The following is a 21237-nucleotide window of genomic DNA, read 5'->3' on the forward strand; positions in this document are numbered from 1 at the left end:
TGATATTTCACTTACATTTAAAACATTTTAAGCGTTTTTACATTCAGTAGTAGAGTTTCTTGATTAATATATTTCCCAAGTAAAGATTTCCCTTCTGTCCTCTGCTAACGTGATGATTACTTGAGAACTCTGCTTAGACATTACTCTTTGAGTATGTTTCACTTTCTGTGGTTTACTCAAGTGCCTTTAAATTTGCCTGCCCTCCAACTTAGGTAATTTGTTAAGTTTACAATTTTACTGAATTTTAAAAAAATGAAATGACCTTATGTGCACACATTTTTAAAAAAATTGATTGGAAAAAAAATACCTAAGTAGCTTCATTTCATAGGCCTAAATCAGTGTTTTGTAATACTTACCAAATAAGTTTTTGGTCCTCATTGAAAGATTTATGTAGTCTACAACACATAGAATTTGAATTGTGTATAGATTTTGAATAAAAGTATTTTTTATCTATTTTATATCTTTGTAAAATACATTTTCCATCAGCTGAATTATGGATCTACTTTAGTAATAATCTAATTGAGTACTCAGAATTTTGCATAATTATTAAATACACCTTTATGTGAACGTGTAGAAATTAAATAGATCAATAGTTATGAAAAGAGTTCCATTTCAACATCTATTTTTATCTAAAAGATCAAAATCTTGATTAATGTATATTTTTAAATCATGTATCAGTTTTACATATTATACTGTCGGTATAAAATCCATATTTATAAATCAGATGTTAAAGTGAAACTAGATTAATGGAAATAATGGTTTTGGAAATAACATCTGGAAATGAAAATGCAAAGCAAACATGCCAAAGTGTCTTTGCCTGAGGCTTATCTTTTATCGCTCCAATAAATGGACCCTAGAAAAGTAACCATTAAAAAAGGGAAGCAGATGAAGCACCATTAAAAAGTAGATTGCTCTTGGGAAGGTAATTCCAACAAATCATATGGTTAGATTGAGAAATGTTCCCCATGTGGAGTTTTGTTGCCCTATGTAGAAGTATAAGCACTTTTAGAGGGGCATTAACCCACTGATTCAATTAATTTTGATTAATAATTGTTATATGCTGAGAAGTGTGCTAGGTGACAAAAAATTTAATGGTGGAAAAGTGTGATTCTTACCTTCAAAGAGCTTATGCTGTTCTTATTTTCTAAATTACTTATCATTCTATTAAAGATTTTTTTACATTCTTAGATCAAACTACTTAAAAGTTACTTTCTTTTCATCAAAATGTTATTTTACTTTCTTCTTATCATTGTGATTGTCATTAATAGTACTGCAAATATAAGAGGAGAAAATTCCCCAAAACTATGTGTCTTGTTGCCTGATTAAGTTTAATTTGAGAAGATTATTTTAATGAAGTGAAATGTAGTTTTGTAAATATATAAAGTAAGGGAGTCTTGTAATTTTGATCTAAGTGGCACATTTAATTTAAAAATTTGTATGTTGGTATTAGATCTTTCTCAACTAAAAGACAATCAATGAAGAAAAGCCTTTCTTTAATTATTATTAATTAAGAATCATTAAAATGTTAATGATTCTGCTAACAAAACCTATTTCTTGTACATTCTACAGAATCATTGTCTTGTATATCAATTTCATTTATTCTTTTTTTGCTTTCTTAATAACATCTATTCTTCATTTTTCTGGATTACTTTAAACAGATGCGCTCAGGTCAGCTTTCTCGAAAATTGTGGGGATCTAACAAGCGGCTCAGCCAGATTTCAGCTGGAGAGACTGAATATAATACTCAAGATTCCAAGTGATTTTTATTTCTGCCTTCTGTCATGGATAACTGAAATTTGATTTATTGCTTTGTCACTTTAATCTGTGACAGATTAAATGTGACATTAAATCACTTTAATATCACATCTCTCAACTATCTTAAATGTTTCAGGGCTGTTATCCCTGAAAATCATTTAGGGATTACCAAAATTTGGTATCTTATGTGTATAAAGTCGTAGGTTATATTATTATTATCCACTAAAAAAATTTCTGGTTAACATCATTGAATCTATTGTATTAACTAATTCTTGGTCTACACTAAGATGAATTTGAGAAAATACATTTGATTAGATTTAGTGGTTTATTCCTAAAGATCATTAGATCCATTTTAAAAAATAAACTTCTAAAAATAAAGAAGTTAAATTCAATTTGCTTATTCTAAACAGCAAAAGTTGAGGTATTTCTAATAAAAGAGTAGCGATAATGGGACAGTTGAGAGATATGGCTTTTAATATATTCTTTAGTTAATCATTCTCCTATTTACTGAATAAATCATCCTAAATACATCAGTTTTATTATGGAACTTCTGATTGGAGGTAATATTTTAAAAGCATCTGTTGCATACTTGGATTTTTAGAACTCAGTATAAATTACAGGTTTTCATGATAAGTTGAAAACAAGACTTTTGAAACTGGTACATTGGCTCATCCCACTACTACTTAGCATAGTACTAATGAGAATTTATTGCAATGTATTATTATCCTTAAATAATAAATGTTGAGTAGGAGTAATAGAAACTAGAAACACATTTTGTGGATATATTTCATTAGTAGTAGAGTTAAGGAAAAATGCTCATTATGATTTTGACAGCTGGGTCCTTTAGGTAGCATCTGCAGCTCAATTTATATGTGCAAAGTACGAAATTTCTTGGCTTTTTCTTTATTAAACACTGTGTTTTCCCCCAATAATTATTGGAGTTGGCAATGATACCCAAATATATTACATTTTTACTTATTTCATATGATTGATGAATGAACCAAAAAGATATGCATAACTTAAACTAGTCATTTGGATATAGTAATTTTTTAAAATACACGTTTCTATTTCATGTTATGTATAACTTTCAGGATTACAATTAATTTTATTATACATAGCTAGATGTTACATTATGCTTTTAAACTAAAAGGCTGATAGATTTATTTTGGAATTCAAAGAGATTGTTAAACTTTGTACTTTTATAAGGTCATATTTTGAGTTAGAAAGCTTTTACAACTACAACGAGTGTCCGTAATCCGAGATTCCACAGGTTTGGGGGGAATTTATGAATCCCTTAAAATTGTGTGGAAATTCTGTATGTTAGCTGCTTTTTTTTTTTTTTTCAGGAATGAATGGTTGGGTGGCTTTATTAAAAGGGTCTGCGATTGGGGGAAAAAAAGACTTTTTACAACAATATCTTTTAAAAATAATAATATTCTTTTTTCTACAAATTATAAATTTCCTTATATCCAATTGTCTTCTCAATTGAATCTTTGAGAAATTTTTCCTTTGCAATCCTCTCCTGTTGCCCACGGTATCTAGTACCCTTTTCTTTATAATCGTATGAGTGAGTACAAAATTTATGAGAAGTAAAGGATTTTGTTTAGGGAAACTTTTTGATAGATTTGATTGGCTTGTATTAGGACTTGTAAAAAGTTATAGAAGAATTTTCTATCCAGTTATTTAAAATCCTCTGTTTTATTCAGTAAAAAACCGTTATGTTTTAGGTAAATCACACTGAAAATAAACTGATGCAGCAAGTGTAAAGTAGAACGTATGCAAATGTGAAGGTTTCCTTTTTGAGGACTTCAGTAACTAGTGGTGAAAATGTCTCAAAACAAGTCAATAGAGATAATTATCATATATTAAGATTTATTTCTTCTGTTAGTTTTTTCATTCTATTTTCATTTTTTATCTTATATATTTTAGGAAGTTTCAAGTCAAGAGAAACAAAATGATGGGGTTTTGGTATTTTAAATGCTGATTTTTAAAAAACTGTTTCTAAATCAAAACTTTGGAAATGTTTCTTTTGCCTATTTATCTAGAGATTTTGGTATAAGGATGTTTATTTTTAAGGTCACTTAATATTGGTTTTAGAAGTTATTTTGGATGATTATAAGTTACAAAAAAGTTTAACTTAGATTATTAGGGGAAAATTCCTAAATTTTTGGTATTTTACTTTGCTACTGTTTAGATGGAGGAGCTAAACAAGCAGTATTCATTTTATAGCACAAATATGAAAAAGCTTTTTTCACAGTAGATACCCTACCTAGAGTAATAGTAGATGTTCAGAGCAGTGGGATTAACCCTTATATAATATTTTCCAAAAAGTGAAAACCAAAAATGTAAAATTTTGAGGAAAATCTTTGAGAATATTAGCAACAGTCTAGAAGAATGGAACTTAAAGTTTATTAAATAAGCAAATATAGTAGTAGCATTGGCTGAATAATTCCTCTTTTAAACAGTTTAGACCACTGATTAAAAGTCACTAGATAAAAATCACTGTAAAGATATACCTTGAGGGATTATGGTGTATTTACATGTTACCCATAGAAATTATTTCTGTATTGTATAATGGGAGAAATGAACAGTATCATTAGAGTGCAGTAACAGGTGGACATTTCAGATGATGAATATAATATCTCAACTTAGCTGTTACATGAAGTGTGTTGTCTTTGAAGAACTTTTCATCTGCTTTTGTTTCTTGACACTCGTGATGGAAATAAAAATGTCAGCATCCTGATGATGTGGAGCAATTTATACTAAGGAGATGATTTTTTTTTAGAAAGTGAGGTTAAGTATTAAAACATACAATAGAGGTACTCATTTAGAGAATAAAGAAACTTTATAAGATTTTTTTTTTCAACTCTTCCCAATCAGTATTCTGTCATTACTTAGATAAAATTGGAGGAGAGAAGAAAAAATAGAGTAGGGCATGAATGAAGCTTGGCCAGTTGTTTAAAATCTTATAAGCCTGTGAAGCTCATGTCATCTATGAATCAGTTTCTATTAGTTTCCTTTAGGTCACAGTGCTTTTTCAGGTCACCTCCTTTTGTAGGAGAGAAAATGCCAGGTATTCATTTGTCATTAACAAGGAATGACAGTGAGGCTTCCTTTTTTCTGTATGTAAGGCATATAAAAATTATCCTTCAAGAACTAGTATTGAAAATCAGTTTAATGCTTTTGAAGGAATAAGTGTGCCCTCATAATTAATTAGAATTTAGATTTGAAAGTTAAATCTTTACCGAAGATTTTTTGTATTTTGCTTTAATAGGAGTAAGCAGAGGAAATTGTTAACTTAATACCCTATTTTTATTTAATGATGACACATGACACATGGCCTCTGCCTTTAAGTATATTTTATATTGCTATTACTAAAGAAATCACTAATGGAAATCTTTTAATTGAATTTAAAGAGGTTAGCTCCTTTTATATATTTATATTTATAAAGTGAATAGCATTGTCTTTATCACCTTTCCAATGAAAAGATGCAAGTGCATGGACTATATATATTATATAAATATTAAATAATATTATATAATATGTAATGTCCTGTAGGGGTGTGTATATATGAAGGTTGGTCTCTTCAAATGCATCATTAAATATGTAATCCATAAATAAGTTCTTAAACCTGTCTTTAGGATATAGTTTTTGACTGATATAAGAAATGAAATACATTTTTTTTTTTTTTCCTCTAAATCTAATGTGTTCTTTTCCTTTATCAGGCAGACTCATAGCTTGTCCTAATTACTGTATCTCTCATCAACTAAAACTGTTCTTTCCTAGTAAGTGACCAGCCTTAAACATTTTTATCACTTTAAACAAATACTGTTCAGTATTCTTTTTGCCTAATTCATTTATCATATGTACATTTGATTTGCTTTAAACTTGATCATCCAGAACATTGTTATAGAGAGTTTTCCTGTATCAGAGTCCTTGTTGGTTTTTTTCTGATGACATTAGGCAACAATATAGTGTTGTCAGTCATCATTTCAATATTATTAAAATGTTGGCCACAACTTTACTTCTTTAATTTGAATCTAGCATTTTCAAGGCCATTGTTTCTTAACTGAGATTGTAGACAGACTTCTCTGTGAAGTTTTATAAATATACAGAAGTTTAGGCACGACTCTGGATACTCTGAATCTCTTTACTTGATATTCTTGGTATAAAAAATTGTCTCAGGGTTATTATATTAAATCTTAAAATATTTTCTGCTATAGAAATTATATCCATTCATTTGTATAAATCAGATCCAATATTCACAGGCTTGTTTGAAAACAGGTTTAATCATTATCCTTGAAGACATTTTTTCTAAAATTTGCTTGGAATAGCTTTCTTATCTTTGTTTTGCATGCCGTGGAAACAACCAAATTTCCCTTTCAGTTTGCATTATTCTTCTCATAAACTCTCTTCAGACCTTTCACATTTGAAAATTATAACTAAAATTTGCCTCCAAAAAAGTGTTTGCTTGTATTAGTTCCTAGTAGCTATCAGTGAATATTTTGCATATCTGAGTTAGGTAACATTTTAAAGTATTAATAAAAAACATGAGTAACAAAATGCTAGATTTAAAACGTAGACTTAGATCTCTTACAGCGTTGAAGCTAGTAATCAGTAGTTTTCCTAATTAAAAGCATTGGATACATTCCCTAAGCACTTCTGAGGACTTTTGTAGGTATAGCCTCTGTATGGAAATACTCTTTAATTTTTCATATGGAAAGTCTTAGTATTACAAAAAAATAAAGCATTAACATTTAAGATATTTAGGCCTGTACTGGAAATGATTCAAATTTTCTACATTAAAAATATACGGTCATCTTAGATTATAGGAGTTATGCTTTTCTTCAGTATAAGAAGCTTGTGTAAAAGTGGCTGTCTTATCAGGTACTTTTCTGATACATTGTAGTAATTCATCAGATACGTCTTCTTAGATTATCTCACTGACATTTGTCACATGTGGGTGATTTCTAAACACATTGTAGGATTTTGACCTATGAAGCTAATGACTTTAGTGAAAAATAAAAGGACAGAGATAAAATTGTATTTACTTTTGTCTTCATGCCTTTAATCTTATACCTGAAAATTCAGAGGAAAAGAACAAGTAGAAAGTCACTAATTCAACATTTGTTTTCTGTGGTTTAGTTTTAATATGTTTCCTTGGAAACTTATTTTGCAAATATTACCATAATAATAATAACACCACAATATTGTCATTGAAAAAGTTACCCATTCATTTTCAAAGTTGACTGCTAGTGGACTTTTGGGTGTTTGTGTGTGTATGTTTTCACTTATAATATGATGGCTGTCTCATTATTTAAAATTTATAATTATTTTTGAGTGTACAAACTGATTAGCTATTTATAATACTATTATAATATAGCATTGTAATTTGAGAATAAGATAACAAGTTAGGATTTAGGTGGGATTGAAAAATAAAATTATATTTTATTGATTAAAATATAAGCTTTTAAAAAAGAAGTCTTATTCCAATTGGACCTTTTAAATTTTTATTTTTGTAATAATATATTGCAACTTAATGTGTATAAAACTAGAGTTTCTCTGGTAGCCAGTGTACTAAATAAATAGTTACTGTTAAAATGCTATTTTTGTTGTTCCTTATCTTGGAAACATTTCCCCACAATATCTAAGCAATGTGTTTTAAGATTTATTGGGCTCAACCTACAAATTCAACAAATACTCCTTTTGCATTTTGTAGGAAAAAACTTACCTATGATAAACATATTTTGCTCTTCAGAATGCTAAAATTATATTAATCAATAAACACTTTAGAAAGTAGTTCTGGTAAGGAGACGTCAGTTGTCAGACTTAACTGAAAAAATTTCAACCTCTTAGTTTCTTATATAGGGATTAAAGAGAATAACTTTATTCCTTTGGGATTTTAACTGGTTTTCTTGGATATTTTTTGAAGTATTTAATTATAATAGTTTCTACATTTCTTCCAAAATTATGGCATATTACAGTACATCTTACTGTTAAAGATCTTTTATATTTTTGACTTTTTTTCCTATTATGCTTTTTACTGCTCTCTCCGATTCATAAATACCATCACCAAAAATTTTTTGTGGCTACTGTTTATTTTATAGTCAGCTTTAACCATATGGCTGGTCTGTTCTCTTCAGGAATTCCTAACGGGTATGGCTTTCCTTCCCCCAGCTGTTTGCTTTTATAGACCTAGAGCAAAAAAATTAGCAAAAAATAATGAGAGATCTAGCCAGTCATCTTCTATCAGATGCACTGCTATAGAAGTGAATTCATTAAGACTGAAAAATATTGAACACATATGATTTGTCTCTTATGTCAGTTTTTCTGGGACCCAGATTAAATAGGAGCATTTCAGTGTTATCATAGATGTGACAGTGACTTGAATGCATATATACACACACACACACACACACACACATATGCACATAGTCAGTTCAGAGGAGGATAGATGAAAATTTGGAATTGTTTAAAAAAAATACTTGCAAATCGTGCTGCTACTTAAATATTTAAGGAATTCAAAAAGTTATGTAGTTATCGTAAAGTGTTCCTTGTCATTTGTTCTACTGGAATTGACCATGAAAAAGAATATTAAGCCTTATTTATATCTAATTATTGACTGTGCAAACTGTGACTCAATGAATATTTGTATGCCAAAAAAAAAGTTTTTAAAGTTGAGAAAGTTTTAGACTTAATAAAGATGTGTAAATAATTTTGATTAGTATTCTCATTATAATGAAGCTACTGTTAATTTGGTGCAATACATTCTTCCCTTTCTCATCCTTTTAAAATTAAATACATAAGATGTATGTTTTGTTTTGTTACATTGAATTTTGTTTTAAAATTTTTCAGTGTATATGAGCTAATGTTTGATTTGTTTCTGTATAGCATGAATGAAGATAATAATTGAAAAATTTGCACATTTTTTAGTCCTTTGGAAATTTGTATTCTAACAGTTTTTAAGAATATGCATTTATTTTGTACATAATAAATTTAGCTTTGTATAGGAAAATGGGTTTGAATCAAATAAAAAATGTTTTCTTCAGCTGGTTTGTAATTCTCAATTTTATAGAGTCTGATTAGAACTTAGCATTGGCTAAGTTATTTGAGTAAACAAGGGATTGAATACAGTATTTAAGCAGCAAACTGATCGCTGCTTCTTTCTCATGTGAGCAGAATTTCTTCTGTAGTCCTATGTGCACAAGATAAATGTTATGTTAATTGACCAGTTTTTGTTGTATATAACAACAGGTATTAAGCCTTTCATTTTAAAGCCACCTCAGAAACATGGTTATGAGCTAGAAATCTCCATTTGTAGCTAATCAAATAATACATTAGATGGGTTTTTTAAAAAACATTTATTTCCTTTCACAGTTAAAATCTTTTACTCATCAACTTTGACAGTCTAGATGTTGACCTATTCCTATCCTATACACTTTACATTTGTGGATAAGGGTAACAGATTGAATGTAAGTAACTGTATTTTAGTTTGCTCCATATTAAAATTTTGGCAGAACAACAGTGAAGGCATAAACCTACAAGGATGAGGGCATAAGCCTAAAAGGACAAAGAAAATAGAGACGATAATCAATACAATTTTGGAAGGTGGAAAATTAATGGATTCAAACTGGATGAATCTAGACTTACAGGGTGCCTAAGATAACGATAGGTACCTAAGTCTAAATCTCTCCACACGTCCTCCAAAAAACTGTACAGATAAACAAAAACAAATGTATCCTCAAAAATCCCATGCCTTCAAGATATCAAGAAGACATAACACGACAAACATCAAATTACTTAAAAATAGAAATGTAAAAAGCAAATTCCAACAGAGCTATCTCTTAAGTTTCTATAGTAAGCCTTTACAGAAAGCAAGGAGAGTCCAGAAAAACTTGAGAGTAGTTGATTAGAGAACCTAAGATTGAGCTAAAAAAAAAAAGACTCCCAGAAAGAGAAAGCCCATCCTAAGTGCAAAAATACTGAACAAGAGTTTGAGTGGATCAGAGTACTGCATACAAAAAGTGGACTTAGTGTTCAGGATTTGACATGACAATCTCAGAAGACTTAAGAAGACTGTAGAAATGCAATTGCTTTGTAGACTATTTGGTGAAAGAGGAAAAAATGGGGGAAATTTAGGATTTAGGATCCTGCATGCAAGAGAGAAAAATATTGAGAGAGATGTAATTCTACCCTTCACCCTCATCTTCCCCAAACTAAAAAAAACTACAATCCATTATCTATCATGAATGATGACACGAAAATCCTTAAGTGAATATTAGCAGATCATTTCTAGCAATGTGTAAGAAGTATAATGCCTCATGACCAAGTGTGGTTCATCCCATGAATTTAAGATTGGGTTAATGTTTAAAATGTCACCTGTTTAAGATAATTCTCAGTAGACTAAAAATAGAAAACTTTCTTAATAAAGTATGTTTATGAAAAACCTATAGCTAACATAATATTTAATGTAAAAGACTGAATTCTTCCTAAATTAGGAATAAGGTAAGAATACCTATTCTCACTATTATTCAGCATTGTACTGGAGACTCTAGCTAGTGCAATAATGCAAGAAAAAAAACAGCATACATATTGGAAAGGAGACAGTAAAAATATCCTTTTGTGGTTAACAAGCATGTAGAAAATTCTACGATATCTATGTACACAAAACAGTAGAACTTATGTAATAAATGAGCCAAGCAAAGTCACAAGATACAAGGTCAAATACAAAAATAGATCATATTTCAGTATTCTAGTAACAAAAATTATAATTCAAAACAGTACAGTTTACAATATCTTGAAAATATTAAATACTTAGGAGGAAATGTAATAAAATATTTGCAGAACATGTACACTGAAACTACAGAATATGGCTGGAAAAATGGAATAAAAAATAGATTTGAAGAGACTGAAAGGCTGATTCTAAATTTTATAGGGAAATGCAAAGGACACAATGTCAAAACAATTTGAAAAAGAACAAGGTTGGAAGATTTACACACTCTGATTTCAAGAATTAGAGCTACAGGAATCAGACATTGTGGATTATCCAGCATAAGGATAGACATGTAGGTCAAAAGGAGTAAATAGAAGACCTTTAGATGTGGCCATATATATGATGAATTGATTTTCTACAGATGTGCCAAAATAATTAAATGAGGAAAGAACAGTCTTTTCAACAAATGGTGCTGGAACTGATTATTTATTAACTTGAAGCAATAATGTAAATGTAAAACCTACAACTATAAACTTGCAGATGAATTCATAAGAATACATTTTACAATCTTATGTCACAGCTAAAGAATCTGAGTTTAGGAAAGCTAAATCTTTTATAATGGGCTGCAAGCACACCTTCCTGACCTTTGCCCTGGAAGGAAACATTAATACTGATGAGTAAGCAAACCTGCCTTCTATTCCAGAAGGAGACTATTTCTGCCTTCCAAGTTGTTTGCTGTACCAACATCCTTGAAAAGATACGTCCAGAACAAAATGGCAGTTAATACCTTGCTCTTAAGAGACTCAGTTTCCCAACACTGCATATTATCCGCTAGGCCTTGTCACACCAGCAAGTCTTAAGGACCATAGGGAAGACATTAGCTGCATGAGCAAGTAGCCCAGATCCCCAGAGTATCCATTACTGTCGTACCAGTGCCCCTTCCTCAGGTAACACATTTGGTTTTACAAGTGATCTTGTATGATCAGATGGAGGAGGAAGAAAAAGACCAAGCTTCATTTACAGGTGGGATGGCTCAGTATGTGGGTACAGTCAAAAATGCGTAGCATTGAAGCCTTACTTATGGGTGGTTTTGAAGAACAGTGGCAAGGGAAAACCACCTCAATGGGCAGATCTTTAGTGGTGCACCATGCCATTTACTTTGTGTGGAAAGATAAGATGTGGAAAGATAAGAGGCCCAAAGTTAGAATATATACATATATATGGAATCATGGGCAGTGATGAAAGGCCTGGCCAGCTGCTGAGAGACATGAACGGAAAAAGATTTTAAGATTGGAGACAAGAAGGTCTGGGATAGAGGTATGTACATGGACATATGAGAGTGGGAAAGAAATGTGAAAATCTTTGAGTCACATATTAGCACCCACCGTGAAAGAGGCATTAAGCAATCAAGTGGACCAAACAACCAATCCAATTCATGTCAGGTAGCCCCTGCACTGGCCACTCCAGGGCCGGTGCAATGGGTAGGTACATGAACAAAGTAGCCACAATGGCAGAAATGGAGACTATCCATGGGCTTAACAGCATGAACCCCCCACTTACCAAGGCTGGTCTAGCTATTGCCACCACTGAATGTCCAATTTACCAACAACAAAGATAAATGCTTAGTGCCCAGTTCCTCAAGGAGACCAATGGGCCACATTCTGGCAAGTTATGTATTTTGGGCCCCTTCCATTCTGGAAGGGCAAGTTCATTCTCATAGGAACAGACATGTATTTTATGTATATGGTTTGCCCTTTATGTCTACAGGGCCTTAACCAGCACCATTATCTTAAGGGCAGTGGAGTATTTGATTCATTGGCAAGGGATTCCATATAACATCACCTCAGACCAAAGGACCCACTTTACAGTAAGTAAGTGCTGGAGGGAGCCCATGACAGTGGAACTCACTGGTCATATCACATACATCACCCACAAGCTGCCATCCAGATAAAGCATCAGAATAGCTTGCTGATGTGACCTGGATAATTAGGAAGAGGTACAGCTGCCATCACATAATGGAATATGTAATAGTGTAAAACCCAGGTGATTTACTTGGGCGCTACTTTGTACTTCTTTGCCCAATTGTGACTGCAAAGAGAAAAACCATAGTCTGAGAAGCACATGATTACCAGGTACTCAGGTAGTTCAGAATAATCCAGTCATTCTTCCGGACTAACCAAGCCTCAAGACTTGGTAGCTGAGTAAAGAGAATCTACCATGGATAGCGGAGAAAGAAGATTATATGTAACAGTTGTGGCCCTCAGAAAAACTACAGAGGCTAACTTCCCTTCCAAGTTTTTTCTCAGGAAGAGAGTAAGGTGGGTGTGTAGAAAAAGGCCCAGCAAAGCCCAATCATCGTGGGTAATTCTCATTCCAAACTCCCCACTAGGTTGGTCTAGGAGTTGTTGGGCCTGCATCATAGTTTCACTTCTCTTTCTGCCCAATCCAGATTCCTTCCTTCACATATATTAATCCTTACTACATATCTTGCATCTTAAACTCCATCTCAGACTCTGCTGATACAATGTGCAAGTACCCCATACCACTCAACCTGTAGGAACTTTATCAATATGACAGACTCCTAAATAATTTTTGAGATTTCTCTCTGACCTTCTGGCATGTATTATTTTACTAAGGCATCTAGGAAATTTCTACTTTATGCTCACCAGGTCTCAATAGTATGTCATCAGAGTAATGGACAAGCAAGATATTGTGTGGAATACCATTACAAATAAGTTAGAAATTTTATCTTATTATGTCACAAAGGAGAACTGACAAAGTCCTGGAGTAAAACACTGATGGTGTAATGCTGTCTCTACTAGGTAAAGGCAAACTGTATCTGATTACCCTTATTCATTAGAATTGAGAAAAAAAATTTGCACCCACCAAACAGGCAATTTAATGGCAATAATAATTACCATGTGGATCAGAGTCCCAGCAGGAGACAGATGGCATGCTGAAACCAGTAATTATAAGAGAGTTCAGTAAAGGAAATATTTATGAAGATGTGGGAAGGGTTTAAGGAAACCACAAGGTTTCAGTGCTCCAAGACTAGCAGCGGAGGTGAGCCATCACCAACCCTGAGCCTGAAGTGGCAAGAAGGGAGTTCCATTTCCTAGAAAGGGGTCTCTGTATGGGAAGGGCCATATGACAGGAGCTGTGGTAAACAGTGAGTCCACAGCATGAAAGCCCGGAGAATGAATATCTTGACTTTACTTTCCTCTCATCTTATGCTATTATTTCCCATTGGCCAAATCCAACCAGAATTTGGATCAGAGGGCTAGGGAACCCACTGAGTGTCCTTTTATATGGACAGCACCACCTATAGAGCAGAGCAAGACAGGCCCATGCGTGGGAGTTACCCACATATCACAAATCCATAAAAAAGTTAAAGAACGCATGGGCAAATCAGTATTCGATGGTCAATCAGGATGTGGTGGTTAATCAGGATTTTGTGGTCAACTAAACTGTTAACATCCACTCTCATAGCTAATACTGCTCAGGCTCCAAGGAACTTCTTCATATCTCACATTCTATATCTTTGAAATATTATAAAATGTGACTGCATCTAAATGCTATAAAGGTTTGTAGGCTGTGCTGCTATAAAACTGGAGGAGAATATAACAGTGGAAAGAGTATTTGAGCAAGTTGATAAAAATAGGTAACTTACTTTAGCCAATCTTTGTTCTCAGCATAAACACAATAGATTTTTGCATAACGAAACATTATTTCTTCTCTTAGGGTTTCATTAGTGGACTGGAAGTACTCCACAATTATTGTGGTGACCATGGTGGTTGCAGTTGGCAGCTTAGGAACCCTTCTCCATATTAAATTACTGTTCCTTTTAAAATAATATATATGTAGGTCTAGATATGATGTCAGTAAAGTGTGGTACCAATTCTTTATATTACCCTACAGATCTAGTTATCGCTTTAAGAGACGGTGAGAATCACAATATAAGTGATACAATTGTTATGATAAATTTAAACTGTTTTATAATATTTGCTGCAATAACAATGTTACCATAGGCAGCAACTCCATTACAGTTGAACACAATAGATAAAAGTCATTGTTCATTTCTGACGCTAAAGACTACTTTAAAAATTTTATTGATAATTCCAGTTGCTACTGCCTCAACAGAGCAAAATTTCTTCAATTTGAAAGAATTAAAACAACTATTCTATACATAAATTATGCTTCAATAAACCTGAGATTGTTTTAAAAAAATCTATCCAAGAACCACAAAGACCGAAGACAGGATAATTTGGCATTTCTGCAGACAGAAAACAAATGATGTCAAAAATCTTGATTTTAAAAATAGAGATTCTTCTGAAGTAAAGGGAAGAAAAATAAATTTTATGAAATAAATATATAATGTGTGAATTATGCATCTATATTTTATATTTGATCCAAACACCACTAGATTATTATAGAACACCCAGACATGTGCAATAATTAAGTTCAGCTACATTTTGTTATTACATATATTTTAAATCTACTTGGAAAAGTGTTGGTCGGGGTAGAGCGATGATAACTCCTAACGTTTTCTCCAAGCCAGGGTTCCTCTTCCCCCAGCAACTCGATCCCGGAGTCGTGGGCGTGTCTGGAATCTCGGGCGTGTCTGGAGTCGCGTCCGCCGGAATCCCGCCTCGGGGCGCGGTTCCCAGAGCTCCTCCGCGCTCCCTTGCTCCCCTCGCCAGCCCCGGCGGCCCAGGCCACGCCCCCAGCGGCCCATTTGTTCGCTCGTCCGGCGGGCGCTCCCGCACACCCCTCCGTTGCTCGGGTCCCACCAGGCTGAGGCGCTGCTGCCGAGCGCGGAACCGAGACGTGGCTCCCGCGCGGAGGAGCCATGTTGGACTTCGCGATCTTCGCCGTTACCTTCTTGCTGGCTTTGGTGGGAGCGGTGCTCTACCTCTACCCGGTAACCGCCGGCTCGGCCTCGGTCTCGCCCGCATCCACGTCGCCCTGCCCGCGGCGGGCCGCAGGGGGCGGGCCCGGGGGGGGGCGGGGAGAGCTCCTGCTCCGGCTCCTGCTCCGTCCAGCTCCGGGCCCGCGCGGGCCCGGCTCCCGGGGCATGTGACGCCTCGCGGGCGCGCGCGGGGCTGGCGCTGAGGACGGAGCGGCGCGGGCCGCACGGCCGCCTTCCGACGCCGAGTGAGGCGGGCAGGTGGTTCAGCAGCGCGGGCGCGGCCGCCGGGGGCTGAGGGCTGGTCCGCGGGTCCGGCCTCCCTGCGCCTGCCCTCGCCACGCCACTGTTAAGGGCGGGTCTGAAGTGCTTGGGTGGCGTTCGGGCAGTAACTCTGCCCACTCCAGTCCCAGTTTCTAGTGTGCCTGGGAGGAAACTCCAGGCTGCTCCACGCCTTTCCCCTTTCCCGAGGATTCTCCCCCAGTGTTTCTTTTGTTGTCTACTCTTCTGTCTTTCGACTTTCATTCCTGAAATCCGGAGTCCTTAAGGCCCAGACCGGGTCTTGCTCCTCGCTGGGCCTCACGGGCCAAATAAAGGGGTCGTGGAAGGAGCCCTGTGCAGGGGGAGGTCAGCTGTGAGCTTCACCTAGCCAAGTGCTTTATCTCTGAATCGCCTTCCGGCCTTCTTTCTCTTCTTGCCTTCTTCAGCCTCAGAAGGTGGTTCTGAAAACAAAGGAGCTAATGGATGAGGGATCATCTACAAAGCAAGGTGGTGGTTTTGTAGAAGAAGTTAAGCAGCAGCACAGTGCCAAATACATCACTGGCAATGACAGAACACCTTAAATATTCTCGCTGGTAAATGGATTGGATTGGAGTATTGCAACTGCACAATCTGGAACTTTCAGTGAATCTTATTTTCTGAGAAATAGCCATCTAGAAGGTTAGGAAAGTGCGGGAGTAGGGAAATGAGATTTCCAGGCAGCTCACTTGAGGGTCATGAAATTAAAATAAGACTAGTCAGCATGGGTGTGTTTTTCCCCAGCAGTTTTTCTTCATCTATGTGGAATCAGGGGCAGTTGACAGAATATTGGGTTTAATTAGAATTGGTGTTTTACTAGGTGCTTTTGACAAAAGGATACAGGGCAAGGGAGTGGTTATAATGGACCATGTAATCTAAGCTGGACAGAGTGAAAAATGAATATATGAGTGGGTGGGTTAAAAGTCCTTTTGGGGTAAAAATAGTTTTTGGAGTCAAGATGTTAAAAATAGTGAAAAGGAAAAATAGGAGGTGCTTGGAGAGTTGGATGCTTGATGTTAAAACTCTGGAGATGGTGAAGTTATTGGTAATGTCAAGACCTCGTGTACAACCGTGAGAATGAGTGGCTGAGATCAGGTGGAGTTTTGAGTTGGGGACAGATGGGTCAGGAAAGAGGATAAACTTCTGTAGGAATAGGAGTCGGGGGGATGAGGGAAGACCTGGGGATGGTAGTCCTGGGCTTAGTGTGGTGTCTAATGTAGGTAAGGAAAAAGGTCATAGTAACATTCTAGATGGTCTCAAGGTCGATGATAGTGGTGAGGCTACGATTGTCAGGGAGGTTGGCAGGGTCTTGCCAGGTGCATGCCAATTTGGGGATCTTATCAATTTAGCTACGTGGAAGATGTGGATATAGTAAAGGGCAGGAGAGCATTTTGCCTGGTGTTCTGGGGCTCACTCTTCATTTCTCCTCTTGAAGGGTGGAGGTTGGTGTAGGAGCCCTCTTATCCAAAGCGCACAGACTTCTGAGGCACCTTCTGCATGCCTGCTGCTGGAGCTGTAGAAGCATGATTAGTGCGGTGAGGAGGGGTTGTACTTAGTACTTGCACATTTTTAGAGGTTCTTCACTCCTGCCTATCAGTAGTTTTCGGCAGGTATTTCGACATTTCTGTCGTAACGCTACTCAGTGAACTCGTTCAAGTATTCAGAGACATCAGCTATATTTTCTTCCCCATGAAAATATCCATTATGGAGCCTTCCATCACCCTTCCCCAGTCAGTAGTGGTTACCATCTCCTTCGGCTGCATAGCTCTTGTCCTTTTACTATCAGAACTGGTATTCTCTTTGCCTGTGTTGGATACCCTATTTCCTAGGTGCCACATGAGTCTCTCTCTCTCTCTTTTCTTTCAGTTCCTTTATTTGCCGCAGTGCATCATTTTCCAGTAATTTCCTAAGAAAGTGTGCATGGAAAACACATTTTTTGAGATCTTGCTTGTGTGAAAATCTTTCTGTTCTAGCTTCACACTTGAATGATAGTTGGGCTCAGTATAAAATTCTAAGTTGGAAATAATTTTCCCTTAGAATTATAGGGGCCACCACCCACCAGCCTGTTGTTCCATTGGTTGGATTGTTCGTCCACTGTTATCTCCTCTCCCATTCTCTTTATCCTTATTTTCTCCTTTTTTATTTCTTCACTTTCATTTTGTGGGATTTCAGGAAGAGATAATTGATGAGTGTTATCAATCTACCATGTTTAAAGAGAGGTCAGGAAACTTGTTTCAGTCAATAATTTCAGCCTAGAAAATAAAAAGTTGGCTTTTTTTATACGACTGACTTTTTCTAGTTGAGTTCCTTCCATCCTTTTCCCCACTTTTTATAATATTAAACTTGACAAGTTTCCATTATTGATGAGACTGTAGGACAAAATTTTACGTTGTAGGTTTCATTGTCATCAGTTAAATGCAAGTTGCACATACTGTTGCCTAGACAGTATTCTTTTTTTTTGGAAAGATTATCACTTCAGACTACTACTTTTGTTTGTTTGTTTTAAATTTATTTTTATTTATTTATTTTTGGCCGGGTTGGGTCTTTGTTGCTGCACGCGGGCTTTCTCTAGTTGCGGCGAGTGGGGGCTACTCTCCTTTGTGGTACCCGGGCTTCTCATTGCGGTGGCTTCTCTTTTTGCGGAGCATGGACTCTAGGTGTGCGGGCTTCAGTAGTTGTGGCACGCGGGCTCAGTAGTTGTGGCTCGTGGGCTATAGAGTGCAGGCTCAGTAGTTGTGGTGCACGGGCTTAGTTGCTCCGAGGCATGTGGGATCTTCCCAGACCAGAGCTTGAACCCATGTCCCCTTCATTGGCAAGCGGATTCTTAACCACTGCACCACCAGGGAAGCCCCTAGATAGTATTCTTATAGGATTTAGTACAAACTGTAAAACTCTTCAGTTAGTATCATTCAACCTAGTATCTCTCTTTTGGCATGCATACCCCAAAGGAGGAAAAAAGTAAAGTTGAACAAAGATTTTCATGGCACTACCTATAACAAAGAAAATGAAAGAAAGAAATAGCCTAGATTTTTTACAACACTATAGCAGGAAGATGATTACACAATTCTGGATACATAGTGGAACACAGTTTAGCCTTTAAATGTTCAAATAAATAAATATTCATTTATTTGTATAATGTTAAGTAGGGGGGAAAAGGGCAGAATGTCAAAAAAATAAACTGATTAATACTAGCTAAAATCATGGACAAAATTCAGAATTGATTCTGGAGTTGACTATTTTAGGTTATTTTTCCTATAAATATTTAGGTTATGTAAAAATAGTTTTATAAGATATCTTATTATAAAAGTAATACGCTTGTTGTAAAATAAAAAAAAGACACTAACCTCTAAACCCAGCGACCATAAACCCAGTACAAAATTGTAAAAAATGAAAATTCCCCCAACTTTTTCATAGTTCATTCTTCAGAGGTTGTCACTTTAACAATTTGCTATGAATTATTTTGTTATTTATTTCTATAGCAGACACCTCTCTGACTGTATGACCCTGATAATAATAACTGCATTAAAGCAAATGATGAATATCACATTGTATTTTGGTAAATTCTTTGACTAGAAAGAGGAGAACTATTTTAGGAATGAAACTATTATAATCATGACATTGATGTTTTTTGAAAGCCAAGCCAGATGGGACCATATATAGTCTCAGAACAAAGAAAAGTGTACTTGATTATGTATTAATTGAGGTAGAATGGATGTTAAATTCTTCAAACACCTTAGTTTAATTGATAGAGAGGAGGAATATTAGGATAATTCTTTTCAATACAAAGAATCCAGTTTTTGTATTTTAATATAGAAATAATCTCTGAGATTCAACTAATTTGGAAAACCATCATTTAAGGTCCTGCAGATGTCTTGGGAAAACACATCTGACTTATGGGATATGTGATAATTCATTATACTAAACTCTTTAAAATTTTTTCCCTAAGGCTTCCAGACAAGCTGCAGGAATTCCAGGGATTACTCCAACAGAAGAAAAGTGAGTTGTTTTTTTTTTTAAATCAAGTAGAGTCAACTCTTAATTTTTGGATCAAAACTAAACCATATCTTTAGATTACTCAGTTTATTTCATTCCTTTGTTTTCTCTAAACTTATCTCTGGGCATACTACCTAAACTTTGTTAAGAACAGAAAGGAAGCCTGTATAAATCAAAACCTTTAACTTCTTTCACTTCTGCTAGCCAGAGAGTGTTGAAAATAGAAAGAAAGGATTAAGATAGAAGGAAATAAGAAAAAATTGCCATAGCTGATTTAAATTAGCCTATGATTTAGTAGCCAATGATGGTGTCCATTGCTATCTCAGAATGAGTTGCTGTAAAAATTGGATAGTTTTCCCGTGTCTAAGTCAGATGTTCCTCGTGTAGCTTTTTTATCTGGTATGAAGTGTTATGAATTCTCAAAATATCAGACAAATCCGTATGCAAATATAACTACCGAAAGAGAGAAGTCAAATATAATTCAGTTTTGGATTTTGCAGTAATTTGAATTTTGTGTATTTTTGCTCTTATCTGTTGACACAGTTAATTCAGAATCAACTAGTATTGTTTTTCTGATTCTTCAATGTTAAATTGATTATTTTGTCAAACGTTGCTCTTTTTTCAGAGATGGTAATCTTCCAGATATTGTGAACAGTGGAAGTTTGCACGAGTTCCTGGTTAATTTGCATGAGAGATATGGGCCTGTGGTCTCTTTCTGGTTTGGCAGGCGCCTTGTGGTTAGTTTGGGCACTGTTGATGTGCTAAAGCAGCATATCAACCCCAATAAGACATGTAAGTTTAATTTTCTTTTTAATTAGAGTAGTTGTCTATAAATGAAGATCCATACATTGTTCTTAGGAATAGCTAACATTTATTAAATACTTTGTATTATATGCCAGACATTGTGCTGAAGTCTTTATATTAATTACTTCATTTAAGACACAGTATTGTAAAATGATTATTTTCTTCCTTCAATTTATATATATATACGAAAAAAATCCCAGTGTAAATGCCAACAGGATTTTTTTGGAACCTGAAAAAACAGTTCCAGGGTATGTCTGAAAGAGTAAAGGTACAAGAGCAGTTAAGAAACATCTAGAAAGAACATTAGCACGGGAGATTCTTGTGCCATCAGGTCGAACAGTGTATTATAAAACTTAATTAACTTAAAGAATCTTGTACTGTGATAGGACTAGATGGATTGATGGAATGGAGTAGGTAGCCCAGTAGACAATCTGAGTATATATGATAAAGGTAGCATTTTATGATAAAGGGGAAAGGTAATAAATGGTTTGGGAAAACTAGTTAGCTATTTGGAAAAAATAAATCTCAGTCCCTGTCTCACTCTTTATATCAAAATAAATTAGAAATGATTAAAATTTGGAGTCATAAAAGTAATAGAAGAAAAAATGGTTAGATCTTAAATTTTTTTGAGGGGGTTGTTGATGAGCCCTTTTGGACCATGACATGAGATCTAAGAGCCATCAATCACAAGATGGGTAAATCTGTCTAAATAAAAATGAAAAAATTTCAGTACAATAAAAAACACCATGAAAAAGAGAGAGATAGGAAA

General features: G+C 35.1%; 2 protein-coding genes across 3 annotated transcripts in view; both read left to right on the plus strand.

The window, feature by feature from the left end:
* The window catches only part of NBEAL1 (neurobeachin like 1), a 171442-nt gene extending 156758 nt beyond the window's left edge, over positions 1 to 14684 (plus strand). For both annotated transcript variants that reach the window (XM_082466857.1, XM_082466858.1), the window contains one exon: positions 1659 to 14684. In XM_082466857.1, the coding sequence (XP_082322983.1) occupies positions 1659 to 1760 (102 nt within the window). In that variant the 3' untranslated portion in view covers positions 1761 to 14684. The remainder of the gene's footprint in view (positions 1 to 1658) is intronic.
* Positions 14685 to 15011: 327 nt separating this feature from the next.
* Positions 15012 to 21237, plus strand: part of CYP20A1 (cytochrome P450 family 20 subfamily A member 1) — a 62919-nt gene continuing 56693 nt past the window's right edge. Inside the window, 3 exon segments of the mRNA XM_082467251.1 lie at positions 15012 to 15389; positions 19618 to 19667; positions 20290 to 20456. Of these exon segments, the coding sequence (XP_082323377.1) occupies positions 15318 to 15389; positions 19618 to 19667; positions 20290 to 20456 (289 nt within the window). The 5' untranslated portion in view covers positions 15012 to 15317.

The sequence above is a fragment of the Balaenoptera physalus genome (genome assembly GCF_965194825.1).
Source record: "Balaenoptera physalus genome assembly, chromosome: 6".
Taxonomy (NCBI): domain Eukaryota; kingdom Metazoa; phylum Chordata; class Mammalia; order Artiodactyla; family Balaenopteridae; genus Balaenoptera; species Balaenoptera physalus.